This window comes from Pseudopipra pipra, chromosome 5, assembly GCF_036250125.1.
Source record: "Pseudopipra pipra isolate bDixPip1 chromosome 5, bDixPip1.hap1, whole genome shotgun sequence".
NCBI lineage: Eukaryota > Metazoa > Chordata > Aves > Passeriformes > Pipridae > Pseudopipra > Pseudopipra pipra.
In genome coordinates, this window is record NC_087553.1 from 25720672 (window position 1) to 25741684 (window position 21013).

Sequence of the window (21013 nt, forward strand, 5' to 3'; positions counted from 1 at the left end):
TACGTGCAACATCACTCTCTTGGCAATGGGCCCTGCATAGATTTTACTCAGTTTTGTTCCCCCCTCTCCTTGTACTGCTGTCAGGGAGGGTGATGGCAATTGTTTGTCATTGGCTGCTAGCACAGAGCAAAACATTGGTCTCAACACTATCTGCCTTGAAATCCAAGTAGCTAAACTGCAGGAGGCAACTGTTTTCTTCCTCCTAGGCAGGAAGCTAATAGTTTCCCCACAAATTGTACAGGAAGGCAGGCTGTGTGGTTTTTACTATTTATTCCACTTATGGTATTAAGACACCCTCACAAATGAGAGTTTGGAGCAGCTTGCTCAAAGCAGCCTTGGTCCATTTAGTTCATAATTACATATTTCAGTCAAACTGCAAAGTTTAGCTCATTCTACATAAGTACAGCCCACTCAGTAAAGTAATTCCATTCAGCACATTAAGCAGCCCGTAGCTTTCCACAGTGGTCATCTTCACCAAGCTGGAGTTACTTCTGGGTAAACAACTGTCATTGCCATTCTTTTTGGCTGACTTCATCCATCCATGGGTGAAGTTCCCATTCTTAGCAGAACATTGCCCCCATCTCTCCTGCTCTCCCAGCAGCAGCATTTTCCAGGTCTCTGGAGTACCACACTGCTACTAACTAGTTAGTCTTTTGCTGCTTCTTAATTTCCTGTCAAAAGAAGGGCAGGTTTCTACCCTCTGAGATCAAGCTCTCAGCCCAAGGAAGCTGTACTTTTTGACAAGCTTTCTCTTCTGCTTTCACTCACGGAAGTCAACTCCCTCCTTAATTCAGGCAAGTAAAGACCTCCCCAGTTTTTCCTCCAGGGCAGGAGACCAAAGCTCCAGCTGAGTTTGTTGCTGCTGTGCTCAAGGCTTTTTGTGCCTATAAATTCCCTTCTGCAGATCAGTGAAGACATGTCTTGAAAGCAACTGTCTCTCTCTGGCAGGTTGGAAGCTGAAGGGGAAACAGAGAATGGCAGATCTATTTTCTCATTAAGCTTCAGAGGAGCAATGAGCACCAGCAGGATCCCGTTGTACCCCAAACATCCACCGGAAAGACCTTCTGTGGAGCAGGCTCTGATGGCAGCTAACTGTTTGTCCACCACGACAGGAGGCCCAGGCCGGGCTCGCTGATTGATCCCTGTTCACAGAGAGAAGACGAGAGGGTGCAATTGTAAACTGCATACAGAATAGAGGAAAACGCCTAAAAATGTAACATCTCTCCCCTGAGTTATGGAACAGAGCTGTCACTGCTTCAGATCTACCTTTCTCATGCATTGTACTCAAGTGGGTCTTATGCCAGCACACTGCAAGGAAACACTGTTCAGCTGCTGCATAAACCTTGATGTGTTGCTCCCAGCTCTGTATTCCTCATATGCTCACTCCTACTTACAGATCCTGCATCTGCAGTCTGCTTTAAATCAGCCTCCCAGGGGAAAATCCACCAACAACCACAAAGTGTTCCAATGAAAACACTCAGAGCAACCGCAAGAACAATCTCGTTTCTTCCTTTTTCCACTCCTTTCATTTTGTGAGACTGCTTCACAGTCATCTTAAAGCAATCAGTTCCTTGGGAAAGGGATGCTATTTTAGACACTGAACAAACCACAACGCTCACAAGGCTCTATGAATCAATGCACATAGTTACCACAAGAGTGTACGGTGCCTCTTTCTTCTGGACTTCTTCTGTGGCAGTTGAAGTGGAAGCCTCTGCAGAGCTTGGACCTGTCGGTGATGTATCGACAAATGTTTCATCCACGACTCGGAAGCGGATCTCCTCCCCAATGTCCATGTAAAGGTCATGGGCCCCTTCTTCTGTCTCGTATTCCCACACCCACACCTGCTCTGCTTCATCACTGGCCATGCCAAGGATTAAGGATGGAAACAATCAGTATTCTGCTTGACAGATCACCTTCTCACAGTGCTGAGAACAGACTTGATTCAAAGCCTTTTCACAGTTATTTATCAAACCACCATGTACTGTCCTGGGTCATCGTCTGCACAGTCCAGAACCCGTTTTCCTTCTGATTTTTCTGCTTCAAGGTGTACACTGCTGGGGTACCCACCCAAAAAAAAACCAACAGAAAAGACCCCCAAACAAGCAAACCCCCTCAAACCCAAGATGACCTTGCCTGTCACACTGAAGTACCTCAGACACACATGTATGTAGACATCACATGGTGTGGTAAAACCTGCATTCTATCTTCAGCAGCAGCCAAGACTGGAGGCAGGGATTACAACTTGGCTGTTCAGGGGACACTGCCATTCATTTCTATCAGCAGGCATAATGATCCTGCAAAACCTAATGAGCGTGAGGGCCTGTCTAGCTGTGATAACAGTCTGCGGGACTTGCCCGACACAAGGGCTTAGCTTCTGCCACTGAGCACCTTCATTGTTGCAGTGGTGAATGCCTGTTGGGCCAGCACTGCACAATCTTTTGAAATGAAGTAGTAAAGTTATCAAAGGTGATCAAAGGATACAACTTAGCTGGCTGCTGCAGGGATTCTGGTGGGATGACAATATCATCAAAGAATCCAATAGAAACTGCGGAGAAAAGAATTCGATTAAGACTGAAACAATTCTTTGCAAATGATGTTCCGCAGTGATTCCTAAAATGCATTTCTAGACTCATTCCCTTCCTCTCTCAGGAAGGACATTGAGATTATGCAGGAATTATTCTTTGAGCCACAACACTCAATTTCCATTGGCAGCAAAGAAACCACCCGGCTGAAAGTCCATACAGCAACAGAGGGCACAGTCTTTGTGCCTGCTGGGAAAGGAAAAGGTTGTTTGGAGCAGGAATGGAAATGAAAGCGTTCCAAGAAATGAGTCAGATGCTATAGAGGTCTGTGACAGAAAAGAGCTCAGAAATCACAGATGTAACACATTAAATAAAGACCAATATAAACTCAGAACAGTCTCCATCTCCCCTTAAGATTTCATGATGTTGAATTTTAGCAGAGAATGGACCATGCTCAAATTCAGCAACAAATGCAGCCAAGGTAATCTCATTGCCCTAATTTAACAACTGAGCAGAGGAGCTTGTTTGCATGGAAGACTTCTTCAAGAAAGGAAAGCAACTCATCAATTATGTATTCCATGACTCTGGCAGCACTTTGTGCTCACAAAGACATTTCCCTTCCATGTTTTCAGGTATAGGAAATGATCGTGAATTTGCACAGAAATACGGGAAAAATACATCAGACCAACACAAGCCGATACTTCCACTTTGAAAAACACAAGTTCTGTTAACTGAAGCGCGAAAATTAATCCAGTCTATGCTCCAGATGGGCTTGCCTGTTCTTCTTGGGCACGCACGTGACTGACAAAAGGAAAGGGGAGTGCAGACAAAAGCATCAAGGGCAGGGAAAGCTGCCGGGCTCAAACTACCAACCACACTCAGCTCAGAGCAGTGCGAGAGGCCAGTGATAGCCTTTACCCAGCCTACAGACAGCATCATTCCTCCCGAAATCAGTGTTTCGGTGGACCCAATAGCCCTGCAGCTCACGTGTCCCTAATGTCAGAAGTTGTGGCTTACCGTGGACGCCGTCCTGGCTGCAGCTTTTAATCTGTCCAATCAGGATCTCATCCAGGAAGGGATGGAAGACCACATAGCGGAAATGCACTTAAAAGAAAACACATCATTGCTATTATTTCCATGTGAGTGAACTGCACTCCTTCCACAGGATGGCAGCCATTAAAACAAAATCCCACATCCTATATGCCCCCTAAGACACTTAGCCAGTTTCTTTCACGATTTCTTTACAGAAATTAGATAGAAAAATGGGAATAAGAGTTCTGATTCCTAACTGGTTTGTATGAGTTCTGACAGCAGCTGAGCAGCAGCTCAGCTGTGTCCTGTTCTCAGCTCTTCAGTCTTGCAAGAGTCAAAGTTCACAGAATGAAAGTGTAAGCTCAAAAGCATGGAGCAGGGCCTCTGCTTAAGTCATGACAGGAGCATTCCTGCACAGTGCTTCAAGGCCAAAAGTATCAGTTGAAATTATACCTTCTTGCAATACTTCTGCCTTTTATCTTCTTTCAGTCAAGGAGTAATTCAAAGTTAGGAAGCTGAATGGAGATTAAAGCAATCAGGAAAGCCTGTATTAGAGAAGTTTTTATTTGCTGAAATTTAGACAAGGGGAGCCACATACAGTCAGTCCAGTTTCCTTCCAACAGGAAACATTTCATGTACTCAACCTATGCTTCCACACTGTAAACTGAAAATAGAAAAATGCATCTCTTACCAGTTTAAAAAAACCCCTAATTTTAACTTAAAAAAAAAAAAAAAGAAATTTGCTTTTATGCATTTACTTCCAGATTTTAGTCAGATTTACCAAGAGTCAAAGTAAAGAAATTACTAATTTTTTATTAAAAAAAAAAAAAATCACTACAAATGTATGCTGAACCAGAACTGTCTAAGTTTCAACAAAAATGTCATAGAACTTCCAGCTAGGACACGAGCATCAAATGCTGTGCAAATATTATATGTAGAAACAGGTTTCAACATTCTAGCTAGGGAAAATAAGCTTCAAAAAGAAAAAATACTAGAGGAACGGAAAACAATTATTGCAACTTATTTCTACGTGAAAATTTTCAATAATTTTCAATTAAATTAGCTCCTTCCTAACCCCACACCTATGGCTCTAATTGTAGAACAGAGATGAACTGCAGAAGGCAAGCAAGGACTGGCTTTTCAAAGCCGTATTTGTAACCAAAAACTGCAAAGAAAAGAAAATACTTTCATCATGTTCATCTAGCCCTCCTAACAGGAATGGAGTTAAGGCTGTGAACTCAAGGTTGTTACTCTCCCTAACAACTGAACTCAGCCTACATTTCCAGATCATTACTTAGCCTTCTGCAACACTATATAACTGAGAACAAGCACATACCTTTGGTATGTGATGCACCATCCCCAGGAAATATGTATGAATCTTCCAGCTTTGTGATATCGTACAGACAGATGCAGAGCCCGACATTGTACACGACCTGCTCAAAGAAAAAAACAATTTGAAAGCAGTAAATCAACCCACTAGGTTAAATCAAGGAAACTATCAAATTTATACATTATGCACACCTTTTCAAAAGGTAGCAACAGAAGGGTGGCGAGATGGGAAGGAGGGTGTTTTGGTGCACTGCCTTCAACAGCCGCAGCATTGCAGGGGAACTCCAATTCAGGTATTATGGGAGCACGTGTTTTCACTGGCACTGGAAAGAGCACTGCTACAGAGACCCTTGGGGAAATTGTCAGTGGTGAGAAGAACTTGATCTGCCAAGACAGTAAACAGCTCCCTACAGACATCATTCACCAGCCCCACAGCTTGTCCAAAGGCTTAACATACTTTTGTTGGAGTTGCACTGTCAAAAGTCTCTAGGCTTGACTTTGTCTTAAATTATATTAGCTATGAGGAGAGACACAAGGCAAATTCTTGGTTTCTCTGCTACTTCTGAGACAGCTTCACTCCTACAAAATCTGAGGCACCTACCCAGCCATCAGCGGATGAGGGAAGATTTTTGCTTTTCATAACGTGTCCATATAACCTGCTATTCACAACACCCCATCCCTTCAGATTGCTCTTTTGAGCTACTTTCACATTCACAGGTACATTTTGAGTTTTGTCCCTGCTTTGTGTTGAAAGCCATGTGCTAGTCAGAGTCCCAAAGCTGCACAGGCAAACTCTGACCTCCTGGTCTACCACAGAACACTTGTTATATTCTGAAGACCAGCTTCTTACTGCCACGCTGTATTTCAATTATTAACCACAGACCAAATCGGCTACTATTTACATAGTCCGCTTGTTTTTTTTTCTGATTCCTCACTGGCTGGATTAGTTTGCACCTGGTTTTCAGGTTGCATTTCAGATTGCTCCGCTATACACAACCCAGCAGTTGCTCTCACGTCTCTTCCATGTTTCTCTGCCCCATCTGGCAACTCAGTACCTTCCCATTACAGCATCAGCCATTAGAAAAATGTCCCCTTTGAGATGGCACGTGGCTGTCTCTTTGTTTACAGTCGCTGGGCATGGCCTTCCCATCTGAACTACTCCGACACTTCAGCCACCGTCTCACTGGGCACAAGTGAAAGGAAGAAACCCTCGGGGATGTTACAATGCCTCCATCAACCAATACGTGACCCACGCTTTACCTTATTGGCCAATTTCTTGTTTAGCTCTTCAGCAATAGATTCGTTCAGTTTCCTTTCAAACTGCCAGGGAGGAATTCTGACAGTGTCAGTCATCTCCACCAGGACAAACATGGTGGCGGAGGAGGGGGCGAGGAGACACCAACAGCCTCGGGAACTGGAGCGCTGCGAGGACAACCGAGGCGGGCCCGGGAAGCCACCCCCCCGTGTCGCACGGAGCCCGGCGGGGCGGTATCCCGGCTGTCCCAGCGGGAAGGGGCCGGGAGCGGGCGGGACGACGGGATCACCCCTCACCCGCCTGCCGCACGCGGAGCCCGTCGCGCGCCACGGCCGCGCGCCACTTCCGGCGCCGCCTCAGCCAATCGCGCTCGGCGGGCGGGCCCCGTGCACTGAGGGAAGCGGCGGGGGAAGCGGCGGCCATTTTGTTCCTCCTCGGGCGGGGCGGGGGCGGGGCCGGGGCCGGGCCCGGGCCCGGGGCCGGGCCCTGACCCGGTATAACCGCAGCGGTGGCCGCGGCCGTGGCCGGTCACCCCCGTGAGGGACATGATTTTGGTCATTATAAACGTGGAAATGTCCTCAGCAACCGGGCGCCCTGTGCACGGTTGTTCTCTGTCCCCCCCCCCGCCAAGCCCCGGGCAGAGGCTCCCGTGCCGCGGCTGAAGCAATCCACAAACGGGGTTATTGTGATTTAATTTATCATTTGCATAAGCTTCAGTCCCGACAGGGTCGCAGAGATCAAAGTCTGCGCCTCTCTGAAAGCCGATTCTTCAGCTGTTTGCCACCTCTCCAACAAACCCGGGTGGGTTTATAGTGCCCTTTGCCAGCTGGAAGTTCTTCACAGCACCGACTGTCCAGTGCTTAGGTCAAGGTTATTGTCAGGGACAAACTCATCGCACAGCGCTGCAATAATTTCAGAGTATTAATTGCCAAAAAGAAACCAACCCCCATGGTAGTTTTTTCAGGCCTTGGTGCATTCTGCAGCGAGGGAAGCAGCGTGAGGGATGGCAGAAAACAAGGGGGTGTGCTAACATCTGAGATTTATTGGGGAAAATGAAAGGAGGTTGTTTGAAGTGTGTTTAAAAAAAGATCTGCCAGGAAAACCAAACATCCCTGGCTGACAGTCAAAACTGCACTCTCAGCATAATGTCTTTGATGCAAAGGCTAAGTGTGTCATCCCCCACACCCCCCAGCAGTGCGTGGTGGGACAGTAACGTAGCTTTTAGATAAGAAATCATTAAATGTTGAGCTGTCTTGCAACGGTGAGGGGGGCGGGGGGGAATGAGGTTGAAAATATCATGGTTAGGCCTCATTAAAAAGATACCTGTCTTGGCCAAGGAGTTTTTGATCTCTTCACAATTACTCCCGTTTCACCAGGATCTTTGGGTTGTGGGGGTTTTTTTGTTTAAATAAACATGGCTGGTCTGCACATATTTGATGTGTTTGTATTAAATGGGGGGCCCAGGAACAAGATTTACCCTGTCACCTGAGAAAAGCAGCATTTTTCTTGGAGCAGCATCTACTGCCTCAGCAATATGCTCTGCTGCCAGCACAGCAGACACCACTCTAACAGAACACCTCAACCCAAATCCCCAGTGTTTCTTGCTCTTCTTGTCCTACTTCAGGGAACCTTACAAAGGCTCCTTTCTCCTACACTACAGTCACTGCTGTGCTAATCTGGGCACAGCACAGTTCTGCTGGCACACGTGCCTCATCCCTTGCTGTTCTGTCCTGGCCTCATGCAGGTTTGGCAGTGCCAGGTTTGACCTTTAGCTGGACTGCAGGTTTGGCAGGTGTCTGTAGCTACTTTTTCAGAAGAGAGAATAGTTCCCGACCCTGTCCTTCTTCTGATGGCAGGGGAAGAAATAGCCTTGGTATCACACAAGGAGGCAGAACTTAGACACTGTTGATTTTGGCACAGTGATCACTCTGGATGCTTTTGTATATAAGAACTGTAAGGTTAAATAGGGGCATGGGTTCAGAGGAAGAGTAGACTGGAATACCTGGGAGAACATGAGAGATTAAGAGAAGTGGATTTGGACAGAGTTATATTACGCTTCCATTCTAGCCCGTCCTTGAGTTAACATTTTTCATGCTTCCAATATCTATGCCCCATAAGGGGCTTTTGGGTGCCAAATACAAAGCAGACTGATCTGCAGTCCCTAAAAACCAGCTGTGTGAGCAGCAGGCCTGCAAGGTCTCATTTCATATTGGTTTGGGTCTTACAGGTTATGTCTGCTGTCTTGTAAAGTGCAGGCACCAAGCAAGACCTGCAGAATCTCTCTCTCCTGTATCAGCTCTCTGATTGCCAGCAAGGGCTGAATGCTGCAGGCCACTCCTCAGTAAGGAGGACAGGATTCCTCTTCTCTATGCAACGATGTATTTTGGTGAAACTTGCAGGTACTTTGCTATTACTCTGGGGAAACTGAATTGAAATGTGTGGAAAGTTAGCTATGGCAGTGTTGGATGAGCTTCAGTGCCTCAAGTACTGGGCTACAGTCCCCACCAGCACTGAGCCTGGCTGTCAGTTTCTCAGCCTCCACCAGTAACATCCCAGGTTGTGGGAAATGATTTCCAGTCTCACCCTCTGCAGGTAACTCCCCTCAATCCCAAGTGGCATGTGCCTGGGCCGTTGTACACGTCACAGATGTTGCTCTGGTCCCACCTGGGTTTTCTCCCTGAAGGAATTCTGTATTTCACAAGTACTGTCTCCAATGTAAAAACATAAACAAAAGCCAAACTATGCCCCACATGGGTGTTGTCTCAGCTATTGGTAGTGCTCAGAGTTACACTATCTTTAATGCTGTTGCTAAAGTGTCTTGCTGTTGGAGATGGTGTGAACCAGCCTCGTTTTGCTGAGCGTCCCTTTTTGTTCCAGGAATACTGACATGGTGAATATCCACAAATCTGCAGTGCCTGTACACACCTTTTCACACATAACCATAAAGTCTCCAGAGTCTCTCTCAGCAGTATTGGGGCTTTTCCAATATTTGGGAGCATGGCTCTCCATTGCTGGTTGTGTTTTTTTTTGTTTGTGGTTTGTTTTTTTTTTCGTTGGTTGGTGTTTTTGAAGCTTCAGCTGCTGGAATCCAGGGGTTGCACAAGAGTTTTTCTGTCCCTCAGAGAAAATTCCAGACATTTCTCATTCTCTTGATTGTACAGGAAAACTGGAAAATACTATTTGAAGCTACCTGAAGGATTGGAACCTGTGAGGAAAATGAAAGGAACCCCCAAATTACTTTGTTTAAGATCTTCTCTGTCCCTGCATCCCCATGGCTCTTGAGCAAAATTGGCTCAGGGATGCTAGGGGAGGTGAGTAGTAATTTGCATCTAGACAGTTCTGGCCCTCCTTTGATTGACTCCAAAGGAATTATGTATCTTCTCACGTACAAAGTCCTCCACACTCCTGCCTTTTCTTCCGTCTCTGCAGGCATCTCTGGCACCCCCACTCCCACTCTCTGTTTGATCAAAGCTTCCCCTCTTCTCCTTTTATCATTTTTGCCTGCTTTAGACTCTCTGCCTCCTCTGCTGCAGCGCATGCCCAGAGCCACCTTCCAGCCAAACATACTTTGAGTTCCCTGTGCCTTTTCCATCAAGAGCTTTTAAATGGGAGAGCCAGGCTCTGACGCTCATCTCCTCTGTTCAGTTCACACTGTTTAATACATGCAACTGGGCACACAGGTAAACCTGGCATACCACAAAGCAAATGGGAAAGTACAGGTATTTCTGATATTCAATGTACAAATGTTAAATGAATGTCTGGGGAAGAAGAGGGCATGCCCATACCACACATCCCCAGCACTGGCCTCCAGCTGTTTCCAGCTCAGGACCCTCCTGGTCTGGATGTGTAGAGCTGTTCCACAAGAGAGGAGAGGCCATCTCAGGAGAAACTCAGAGTAGAGTCTGAGAGCTGGCTAGGGTCTCCTCCCCTTCTTTTGCAAGGTTTTGAAGGGTAGACTGGGGAGATGAGCCTTATGGTGTCTGTAGGGTAGGAATAGGGCTCCTGTTTTGTCATGGAAAACTACTTGAAAAGCCACAAGCAGAGCATGATGGGCAATGCCAGAACCTACCTGCACTTGGGGTTTCAGTGCTTCTTATTGGCCTTGCCATGGCCCAGTCTCTTCTATCTATGGAGCCTTTTTCTGCACTGTAGTTCATTGACCGGAGAAAGACAAGTGCTTTGTGATCCAAACCCTCTGCCAAAGCCCCTGGGGCAGCCATGGATCAACACCCAGTACCTGGATGGATAGATGGATGGATGGTGGATGGATGGATGCCTGACTCCTGACTGTGTGTTATGCCTTGTGGCTTCCCACACAACTTGTACACCACCCTGCAGCCCCCACGGTTGGAACAGATCCACTTGGCACCATGGTGTTCAGCTACTTAAAATGTATCAAGGAATGAGTTAAAGAAAACAAAAGCAACACACAACCACCCCATGTCACAAGATGGCTGTAACAGCTCCCAGCAGCACTGACACTGCACCATGGTTGTTTGAGGTTGTTGTATATTTTTTCCCAGGATCACAGGGACCTGCGTGATAAGGTGCTGGTGTGATCCACCCTTCTACTCCAAAATGAGGCTGCCATCACCTAAATTACCCACAAAGTATGCCTACCCAGCCTATTTTTACAAACCTCCAGTGATGGAGACTCTGGTGCTTCCCCGGGCAATCTACTTGAGTAATTAACTGTCTGTTCTGTTAGAAAGCGTTTCATAATGTCTAACATCAATCTTGCTCCTTACAATTTAAACCCCATTACTCCTCGCCCTATTTCCCAGTGGAATCAGCAAACGATTGATTCCTGTCCTCGTGTCATCACCCTGTGCCCCTATGAGAGAAAGTCTTGGGCCAGTTTATGACATTGCCTCTGCCCACAGAGATGGCTCTCCTGAGCACGGTCAGATCAGCACAGGGGAAAACAGAAAACAAGGATCTTTTGGGGCTGGGGATTGGCACAGAGCACTGATAGAAATGAGACCCCTAAGAAGCACCTGGGCTTGCAACAGCTGGCTATGAGCCCAAAGCAGGGGAGCGAGGCAGTAGGATGGATTTGCAGCATGTGCCCCCTGTGCTCTCCTGCTGCACCGGGGGTGTCTGTGGCATGGGTGCTTGGGGGCTGCAGGGGGCAGAGAGGCTGGGGCAGGCGGGGAGAGCAGTTGCAGCTGCACCAGTGAGACTTGAGGTGACAGGGGAGAAGTTTGACCCATTGCGAGGGACCCCTCCCCATCCAGACTTGGCCTCCTGTCCCCATCCCTGCCTCGGGTGCCTTCCCACACCCCGCACACCCCATCCTCTGTCCCTGCAGTCTGTGGGGCTGCCCCATTGCGTCTGGCCGTGCCACCGATATGCGTCACCTTGTGCAACCGGAGCGACGCGGCCCCCCGGGACCGACCTTCGTCACCTCCGGCCCCCCATACAGACCTTCTCCTTTAAGCCTAGCTCAGAAATGACCATGCTGATCCCTCCCACCTGCCCGCTCCCCCTGGCCCGGCCCTGACGTCAGGGGAAGGCGTGCGGATGCGTGTGTGCTCGAAGCGCACATCATACACACATCAGATACCGCAGATCCATCAGCAGGCAGCCGGAGGAAGCCCCCCGGAGCCGGGCTGCGGGCGACACCGCTGCTCCTCGCAAGGTAGCGGGGCAGTGTCCGGCCCCGCCGAGCACCGATGCTCTGCAGAGCGCAGCTCCAAGGAGCCCGTCGCTGCTAAGGAGGTGAGTAAGGGGAGGCACAATGGCCATCTAGCGTGCCCGGGCTATTGTAGCTGGAGGTTAAACTTCACGCACCACCTTTTTCTTTCAAACCTGCTTTTTCCTTTTGACGATGGAGAGGTGCGAGGGTGAAGCGTGACTTCCCTGCGGTTTGGTTATTCCCTACCAGCCTCAGGAACAATAACTCCCCTGGGGGTGGCGGCGGCAATGTTGCACGTCTGCTTTGGCTGGGGGGCAAATAATCCAGGGCTTTGCCACGGAGGTCTGAGCTCAGCTGGGACCCAGCTCTCTGATTGCCGGGTGAGGGGAAGGCAATTTGTGAAAAATCCGTCTTATTAAAGCAGACTAATAATGATGTGGCTTGAATTGGTGTTTCTTTGGGACTGGCTGCGCTATTCCTGCTGATGGCAAGTTAGATCCACAAAGGAGGAAGGAAGGACACAGAGGAAGATGTTTGTACCACGTCTTTGAACACTCTGCTAATTAAAAAATAAAAACCTACACAAGAAAACAAACAGATCCCACAAACTCGGTATTTGTGATGATTTTGCATATATGCTTAAAAGGTAAATCAAGCCTCCATGATGGTTTCTCTCCTTGCTTCTCCTCTGCATCTCTCAGCCTGCTTGCTCTCCCCCATGGCCTCCCTGAGAACTGGGCAGCCCAGCACTGACTAGGGGAGCTTTTTATAATCAATCCATAAAGGTGACATTCATATTTTAGCGCTAAGCAGGCTGTATCGTAGGCGAGACTATCTCAGCAAAGATCTCTGAAGTTGGGAGCGTGATTGGCTTAGCTGGGGAGGGGACGCTGTCAGTGTGCATTCCCCAAAAACCGCCTAGTTTTATTTTTCCTATAGTAATTTGTCTCAGCAAAGGGGTTTGTAACACTCAGGGTAGATGAGAGATTTGCTTTGCTTGGTATTTAACTCTTAACAGCATGATCTGGTAACCAAAAAACGGGAGCAGGGGGGAGCTGAGAGGCTTTCATTAGCATCGGACAGAGACAGCATTTATAAAAACCTGCCAGACGCCGAGGCTGTGAGCCTTCTCCAAGGAAGGGAGGATGGAGAACCATAGCCCAGCGAGTGCTGTGATGGCCCTCTTCATGGTAGCCGCTGCCTGGAGCCATCCTTGTTCCCCAGCTTGTTCCTGACCTTCATGGCAGCCCCCCTGGGATCTCTGCTGGCCACCATGTTTTTGTTGGGTCCCTCGGCAGGTGAATATGCCAAGCAACTGAAAAATGGGATTTTTGTTTTTGCATCGAGCCCTGGGGACACACTCGTGCATCTGGAGGGGTGTAGCTCTTCTCTGTTTCAGCCTGTGTCTAGACAAGCTGGGTCTGGGGGGGCATCAGCCTCCCTGAGGATGGCAGCGGGCCAGAGCATTGCTTTCCCTGCTTTGTGGGGTGAGAAGATGGCTACTGGCAGCTGGCTGTGGAGGTGGGGTGTCTTTTTGACATACAGAGACCTTTTTTTCTATTGGAGTGGATTGAGAGGGGTGGTAAACCTGACTCCTAAACTGAGGCCACTGGTAGTTCCAAGGGGTGGAGAAAACACGATGGCGAGTGGCATGGAAGAGCCTGGGCAGAAGATTGCTGGAAAGGGCAGCTGAGGGAAAATATTCAGCTCCTTGGCTGGGGTGGGGGGAGCAGTGGCACTCGGGAGTGTTGTGGCAGACAGCATCTGAGCTGGGGATTTACAAAGAGAAGCAGCGGCGTGAAAGGGAACAGCCCATAAAGGCAACGACAGGCCAGCTGAAGGGTCACGTCCACAGCCGGAGCGTGACGGCCGCCAGCAGAGCGGCCACCCATCCTCCCATCCATCCTGGGCATCCCGGGGATTCCAGCGAATGGGAAGGAGCACAAAGAAGCCGCACGGGAGGGCCGACTCACCGAGGGCGATTAAGCTAATTAAATACGTATTCCCCCGCCTGGGTGAGGGACGTGTGAGGGTTTTTTCTTCGCTGCTGCTAATGAACGGGGAGTAGCGGACGGAGGCTGGTGCCTCTTCAAAAGGCTCTTTCCCCCCTTCTAGGAGACCTTGAAAGGCTGTTTAGTTAAACAAGGTCACAGCCAGCACCCAAGTCAATGTGTTTGGCTTTAAAGAAGGGGAGAGAGACAGTGATTTTATTTGATAAACCGCAGACCTTTCAGTCACTGCTGATGAATGGGGTACTTGGATCTTGAGATAAAAGCTGATGTGTCTACTGCCTGTCTGCCTTAATTGGCCTGGGTTCCCTGCCTTAGCCTACGAGCGCTCCCGACTGTCAGCTCTGCCAGCTCAGGAGCCTGCCCTCCAAAAAATATAAAAGCAAAGCTGGCTGCTGCTGCCAAAGGAGACCCTGTCACCAGAGGGCTCTGGAGTTTGGCTCTGAGATGGTTTCTTTGGGGAGGGGGGAAGGCAGATAGGGTGGTAGGTGTTTCTTATGAAGAGCGTCCTTCAGGGAGCCCTGGGCTCGGTGCTGCTCACACACCTCTTTGACTTGAAGGATGATCACCCTGGGAGACCCTCAGAGCAAAGCCACCAAGGGGAGACAGGGAGGAGCAAGGTGGAGGTCCAGCAGTGATGGTGGAGAGGGGTTATGCTGGAAAGGCTTCCCATGCCCCACGGCAGAGCTGGGCTGCTGCAGCCTCTCCTCTTCTTCAAAGTGACCCGGATTTCATCCCTGCACTGTATATATGCGTGGAGTAGACACAGTGTCGTGGGTGGTGTTAGCCAGGCCAGGAGATTCCTGGGGTGGAGAGAGGTGCTCTCATCCCCAACAGGGGTTCTCATGACCACAGGAGATGGAGGAGAGGGTGAAAATGCCTCCTGTGCCCAGGTGCTTCCTCCTTGTCACCTGCTGGGGCTGCGATGTGGAGAAAGGGTTGGGGAGATGATGGTGGGATGGAGCACAGAAAGGAAAGGAGAGAACAGGAAGGTTTTCCCTGACCTCTGGCTGGGCTGGGAGGGGAGGAGGATATGCTTGTGTCCCCTGTCTTCTCTCAGCCCACTTTTGCCCTGAGTTTAATTTCTTCAGTCCCTTTGTTTGCTGTGGGGATTTCAGTGAGGTAGGAGGTAGGATACTGCTCTGGAGTCTCACGTGGTGCCAAGTTCCCATTCAACCTCAGCTTCACCAGCACCAGCAAAACCAGGCATTCAGCCATTGGACACCAAGGCTGACCCACAGAATTGGGATGCTTGTTCCAGATGCTGAAGAGGGGCAGAGTGTGCATGCTGGTTGCGGGAGACAGCTTTGGCATGGCTGCAGGACAGGGGGCCCTGCTCCAGCCCCTGCTCCAAGCAGAAGTTAGAGCAGGCAGCTCAGGGACGTGTCCAGGGGATGCATACCCCTAAGGATGGGGATCCCACAGCCTTGCTGTGCCCTATCCCTGTGCTTATCCCAGTAAGATGTCATCCCACATCAGGGTTCCCTCCCACATCCCCATGGGCCAGCCAGAGCCCTCCCCAGAGTGCCTGTGAGCGATCCTGTCCAGCTTGTTCTCCCACATGGAGCAAGCTCAGCTCCTGGGGGCAAACAGCAGCCCAGGAGGGCACCCTCTGCTTCTGTCCTTGGCCCTCGGGATCAGATTGTCTGCCTCCTCAGTGATGCCCAGCATGCTACTGTTCTTGACCACTCCTCGTCCTCCAAACCAGGGAGCCTTCCAGGGCACCTGAGCCTGGGCTGCTCCCACAGGTGAACCTGGAGCAAACCCACTCTTGGTTGCCACTTCACCAGCCCACAGCATTTTTTTCCTGCAAGGCTCCCACTCCTGCACACCCCTTCCCCTTTGCCTCTTACTTTTCTTTAGCCTCTGGGAAACTTCCATTTTTCCAGCCCCTTATGGATGCCAACCAGCTCCCTCAGCATACTAATAGTTTGCTCCAAGCATCGTTATTCAGGTTAAATACCCTCCATTGTCCCTAATCTGGTGGGGGAATGGAAAGGCCTTGTCAGTGAAAGCGCACACAGAGGAGGTACATCATGGTGAGGCCGTTTTCATAGTGGCAGCTTCATGATGTGGCAGAGAACTGAGGGCCACTTCCCCCAAACCATCCCACTCCTACAGCCCTGCTTCCCCCAAATAATCCCACTCCTACAGCCCTGACACCTGCTGGGAAGGTGATGGATCCTGCATTTTGCTGGCCTAAAGTGGCCAGACTGCTTGCTAGCACAGGCAGGGAGGTTGGATGGGGACACAGATTGGGGCACAGACAGGAGCCATGAAGCTGCTTGATGTCTGGCCTGGCTTTGGGGTGTCTCATTTGGGTGTTCCCTGAGCCTCTCCAAGCTCCAGAGATGTGGGGGAAGGAGAGGTGAGCCTGAGCCTGGGAACGGGAGAAGGGGTTGCTGAGCCAAGGTGTAGGGGAAAGAGATGCTGAACCTGGGCATGGGGGCAGGAGATGCTGAGCCTGTTGGGCCAGGAGCCAAGGAGCTCCTCTGTGGGGTGGGATGTGGAGCAGAAGACAAGCATGCATGCTCCAGTTGCTTCGTGGCAGAGGGGAGCCACTGAAGCACAGGAAGGGTTTGGTGTGGGGGTAGGTGGGGAGCCAGCAAGGGGAGAGATATTTTGGAGGGGTTTGTGGCTGTGACTGGAAGTCATCTTGGAGGGCAGAGGAACATGGTGGCTTCTGTCTTGGGGTAGGACTCCAGTGTGGGCTGTGCCACCTGGATCTGAAGGTGAAGCTCTGCAAGGCTGAGAGGGGGCAGCTGACTCCCAGATGGGCAGCATCCCATGGCAGCATCCAAGCTGGACTGGTAGCAGTGGGGATCCAGTGGCAGGCAGACCCTCTGGCAGGGGAAGCAAGCAGAGGTGGGTGAGGGGAGCAGAAATTGCCTAGTCCCTCCTTGAAACTTCAGCTGCTCTAGAAATCTTTTTCCATGTCCTTGGTGCCTGCTAATTTCAGAGTGGAGGTGACCCCCTTTTGCACATCCCCCCAGGGCCTTCATGTCTCAAGGGGCCACAGTGAGTCAGAAAACAAATTAAATATTCTCTGGGTTTCCTGGTGTGTGCAGGTGTCATCCCAAAAGATGCTGCACGCCCCAGTGGGGTGGGAAAGGGCTGAAGTGGGTGGTGGAGAAGGGGATGGTAAGTCTATAGGATGTCAGGCTCTGCAGCTCTGAGTGATGGGAAAACCCCCAAGGCTGAGGAGTGATGGAGATGGGTGAGCCCCCTCACCTAGCACACCCAAAGAGAGGTGCCCCCAAGCAGCCACTGGTGTGGGGCACCCCAGGACAGAGGCACCAGTGTCAGATGCAGCGACTGATTGGAAATCGTCAGAGCAAAGGCTTTCTGAGCAAGTGGCTGCAGTGCTGATCATGCATCTCACTGGGAGGCTTAGAAGTGCACAACCCCTCCAATTTCATGCTGGGGTGCTTCAGCAAGGACAATAGTGCCCACAATTGCTCTGACAGGACACCTTTGTGGGGTTTCTTCCCCTTAGGGCTTTAACTCCTTGCAAACTGCATGATGCCAGCCAAAAACTGGAGCCTAATGATAGCAGCAACCGGAGGTTGTGCTTGTGTTGTGGCTCACTGAGATGCTGATGGGGTGTGAGGGCTGCTGGCAGCCCCATCACAGCCTACTGGTGTCCCTTCCTGTACAAATGTGCCGCTGGCTGGGGCTGGAGTTTGGTCCTAAATCCTATAGGGCTGAGGCAACCTCCTCTGCTGGGGAGACCTCAGGCCCCTGGCCTTGACCTACCTATTGTCTCAGCTTTTCTCTTTCACTCCTTTATTAGAAATCTCAGGCTGGGACAAGTTCTCAGAGTCTGAGACTGGAGACCCAGGCATGCTGGCACTGCATGGGCATCCTTCCCAAAATGGTCCCTGCTGGTGGCAGCTCATGTTCCACTGCTTCTTTTCCCAGGCTGTGCTTTTTAGTGACTTCATCTCAAATATATGGGATTATCCTGGTAAATGAGCCACAAACCAGGCTCTTCCCTTGGGATTGATTTGCTGGAACATCTCAGACTTCCAGGGGCAATTCCTAGTGTCGGGGGTTGGTGTCCAATACAGAAGTCTGGCAGCATGCTGCCTGCTCCCACAGATGGCTGGGAGCAGAGGGGCAATTCCTGACAGCAAATTGTCCCTGCCAAAAGCCCCAGAGAAGGGCCTGTAACCCCCGCCTCCTTTTGCTCCCCAGGTCACCAGCAGTAGACCCGCACGCCCGGGTGTCCTTTCTCCTGCCGCCCGCCCACCTGCCCCCAAAACGGAGGAGCCCGCTGGTCCCACCATGTCTTCGGACCCCAGCGCCCCGCCAGCGGTGCCACCGCTGCACTCCCCCAAGTCACCAGTGTGGCCCACCTTCCCCTTCCAGCGGGAGGGCAGCCGCATCTGGGAGCGAGGCAACCTCCTGCTGCGGGACCTGCCCAGCCCCCTCCCCACCAAGAGGACCAGGACCTACTCGGCGTAAGTACCTGGCTTGCGGGTTTGGGACCGTCCAGTTGAGCTAAGCAGGGGCTGTGGTCACCTGCAGTACCTGCAGAGCCCTTTACACCGGTGCACTTTGCCAACGCAGCGCCCGGCATCGCTGCACATACCTGCCAAAGGTGCTGCGGGTGGGTGCCGTGTGCTCTCCCAGGGGGCATCATGTGTTCATAGCAAACCTCTCCCTGTGCTGCCCCCCGGGTGAGTGCCACCAGTGAAAAATCTCCTTCCCTTTCCTCCCGCAGGACGGCGCGTGCCTCTGCCGGTCCCGTCTTCAAAGGCGTCTGCAAGCAGTTCTCTCGCTCCCAGGGACACGGATTTATCACCCCTGAGAATGGCACAGAGGACATTTTCGTGCATGTGTCTGAGTAAGTCCCGGGGTTGTGTGGTGCCAGAACACCCCGGGGGAGCCATGCCAGTGTGGGGCTGGAGACCTGTGGGCTGGGGCATGGATGTCTCCATTGGGTGGGAATGGGGCTCTTCCTGTCCTCTACCCCTCATCACCTGTGGGTTTTCTTTCCCAAGGCACAGCTGGTGGGTCGGGTGCCTTCCTTGGTTCTGGGTGGTCTGGGGCAGGGGTCTGTCTCTTGGCCACAGCCCCACCATCTCTCCTTTCCTCTCCCACAGCATCGAGGGGGAGTACGTCCCGGTGGAGGGGGATGAGGTGACGTACAAGGTCTGCCCTATCCCTCCCAAGAACCAGAAGTTCCAGGCGGTGGAGGTGGTCCTCACTAACCTGGCGCCGCACACGAAGCACGAGACATGGTCTGGCCAGATCATCGGCTCCTAGGCGCCCGGAGGGCCGCCAGCCACTCAGCCCCATGGAGCAAGCCTGCCCGGCCGCTCACAGGGGGCGTGGGGGGAGCCGAGGCGGTGATGGGGCCGGGGCTGCCCCCAAACTTGCAGGCGTTTGCGTTCAGTGTCTTTTATAAGGTTACGGTTTCCTTTCTCTGTGTGTGTTTGTAAGTGTCTGTCGAGGGGGACAGGGGAAGCAGAGCCCTCCCTGGCCACCCCCAGCTCTGGGGGCAGCACCGAGCCCCATGTCCCCTATTCCTTGCCCCCTGAGGCCATGGGGAACAGAGTCCTCCAGCTGCCCTGGGCTGAAGCAGGTGCTGAGAGCAGGAGGGGGCACAGGGAGGCTCATCCTCCTGAATCCCACTCTGGCAAGATGGGCATCCCACTTGGTCTACACTGGGACATGCCCTGGCAGGGGCAAAACAGGGCAGTGTGGGATGACAGATCACTGTGCAGGATCTGGGTGTCTGAGACCCATCCCCATCGCTGGCAGCTCACAGCACCCACCTGAGCCGCATCCCTCCATCATAAGATCTCAGGTCACCGGTACCACGAGGAGGTGAGTGACTTATAGGAAGCAAAGATTTAGTTTTACAAGACTAACAGCTGCTGGCAGGGCTCTGGGGGCACTTGTTGCTGTGCCTGGGGGGCTGCACCTGGGCATGGGGCAGGGGGGCACTTGGCACCTCTGTGCTCCCCACCACTGCTGGGCCAGTAGTGTGCTTTTCTTGGCTCGGTGCTGACATGGTTTTGGGGAGATGGCCACTTTCTCCTCCTCCCCTTGCCTCCCCAGCCCCCTGGGGACCCCTCTTCCCATGCGTGTGCGCGCGTGTGTGTGTGTGTGTGTGTGTGTGCATGTCTGTAGCTTGCTGGGGTGGTGAGGGGCTGAGGGGTCTGAGTAGCCTCAGCTGTGGGGCGAGCACAGCCACCTCCTCCCCAGCCCCTCAGTGTAGGCAGGGTCTCGTATACAAAGCACAAACTTAGTTTTTGGTCTTCTCCGCCATACCCTGGCCAGGTGGGCTCGCACAGCTCCAGGGAGGGACAAGGATAATGTGCACTGGGCTGGTCCTGAGCTGATTCCAGAGGAACAGCACCTGTGCTGATGCTCTGGGAATTATCAGCATCTTAAAGGATTTATTTCAAAGCAGGGTTGGGAACAGTGGGGTGCCAGCAGCCCCCCTGAGCAGGGCAGGAGGTGATAGCCAACTCCTGGGGCAAGTGCTCAGCGGGAGGTGCCAGCACTGCTGGTCCTCAGCATGGACAGAGGGGGGTGTTTGCCACCTTTCTTGCCACCGCTGTTTTTGAGAGGAATAAGCAGGGAGAGGAGTGGGGCAGGGCTGGTGCCGTGCAGGACAGCTGGGCCTTGTGGATTTGGGAGGACCACCACATGCTGCCCTAGACCAGGCTAGTGTGGGAACTGCCCTGGGACCCTCTGACCCATCTCACTGCCAACTCAAAGCCTGGCTCTTCCAGGGGCTGTGGCAACCCTGGCTCAGGCTCCAGGCATACCCAGGACATGCAGTCAGCTTGGCCAAGGCAAACTGATTTTTTCTTTCTCTTTTTTTTTTTTTTTTTGAAATAAACTAAAACCCTAGACTCGTTGTTGTTGGTTTTACAACTCCAGTGTGGTTCCCGCCTGTCTGACCATGTCAACCTTTGTAACATTGGCAATAAACCATTAAAAGTGAGTTTCCCACGAGCCCTGCCCATCCTGGCTTTTTGTCCTTTGTGTGTGTGTCACAGCGGGGATGCTGGTGATTCTCTCAGGTAAAGGACCTGGAGCACCCAGGGATTAATCCAGACGTCAGAACAGATTCATCCACCTCCGCACAGTATGTCCTGGGTGGCTGGGAGTGCTCCAGCCTTTGCTCACAGGGAGCACATTGTGAGCCTGGGACGGGAGGCTGCTGCTCACCATGAGGGGTGACCAGGACTGAGGCTGGTCCCTCGCT

At 51.5% G+C, this 21013-nt stretch overlaps 2 protein-coding genes across 2 annotated transcripts; one reads left to right on the forward strand and one right to left on the reverse strand.

The window, feature by feature from the left end:
- Positions 1-255: 255 nt before the first annotated feature.
- Positions 256-6501, reverse strand: POLR3H (RNA polymerase III subunit H). The gene is made up of 6 exons (XM_064656735.1): positions 6144-6501; positions 4891-4987; positions 3540-3626; positions 2482-2545; positions 1650-1857; positions 256-1142 (listed from the first exon to the last, which is right to left on the reverse strand). The coding sequence occupies exons 1-6, from the start codon at positions 6252-6254 to the stop codon at positions 1089-1091; spliced, it is 621 nt and encodes a 206-aa protein (XP_064512805.1). The 5' UTR covers positions 6255-6501; the 3' UTR covers positions 256-1088.
- Positions 6502-11600: 5099 nt separating this feature from the next.
- Positions 11601-20760, forward strand: CSDC2 (cold shock domain containing C2). The gene is made up of 4 exons (XM_064656729.1): positions 11601-11859; positions 17983-18248; positions 18512-18634; positions 18894-20760. The coding sequence occupies exons 1-4, from the start codon at positions 11662-11664 to the stop codon at positions 19054-19056; spliced, it is 750 nt and encodes a 249-aa protein (XP_064512799.1). The 5' UTR covers positions 11601-11661; the 3' UTR covers positions 19057-20760.
- Positions 20761-21013: the final 253 nt, after the last annotated feature.

Bases quoted from the DNA above. Each gene is read 5' to 3' on its own strand.
- POLR3H (XM_064656735.1), bottom strand. From the start codon at position 6,254: ATGTTTGTCCTGGTGGAGATGACTGACACTGTCAGAATTCCTCCCTGG. The intron at 2,546-3,539 runs GTAAGCCACAAC...TTTTCTCCGCAG, and splicing joins CAGCCAGGACGGCGTCCACG to TTTCTATTGGATTCTTTGAT. The intron at 1,143-1,649 runs GTAACTATGTGC...CTCTGTGAACAG, and splicing joins AGGCACCGTACACTCTTGTG to GGATCAATCAGCGAGCCCGG.
- CSDC2 (XM_064656729.1), top strand. From the start codon at position 11,662: ATGCGTGTGTGCTCGAAGCGCACATCATACACACATCAGATACCGCAG. The intron at 11,860-17,982 runs GTGAGTAAGGGG...TTTGCTCCCCAG, and splicing joins AGCCCGTCGCTGCTAAGGAG to GTCACCAGCAGTAGACCCGC. The intron at 18,249-18,511 runs GTAAGTACCTGG...TTCCTCCCGCAG, and splicing joins AGGACCAGGACCTACTCGGC to GACGGCGCGTGCCTCTGCCG.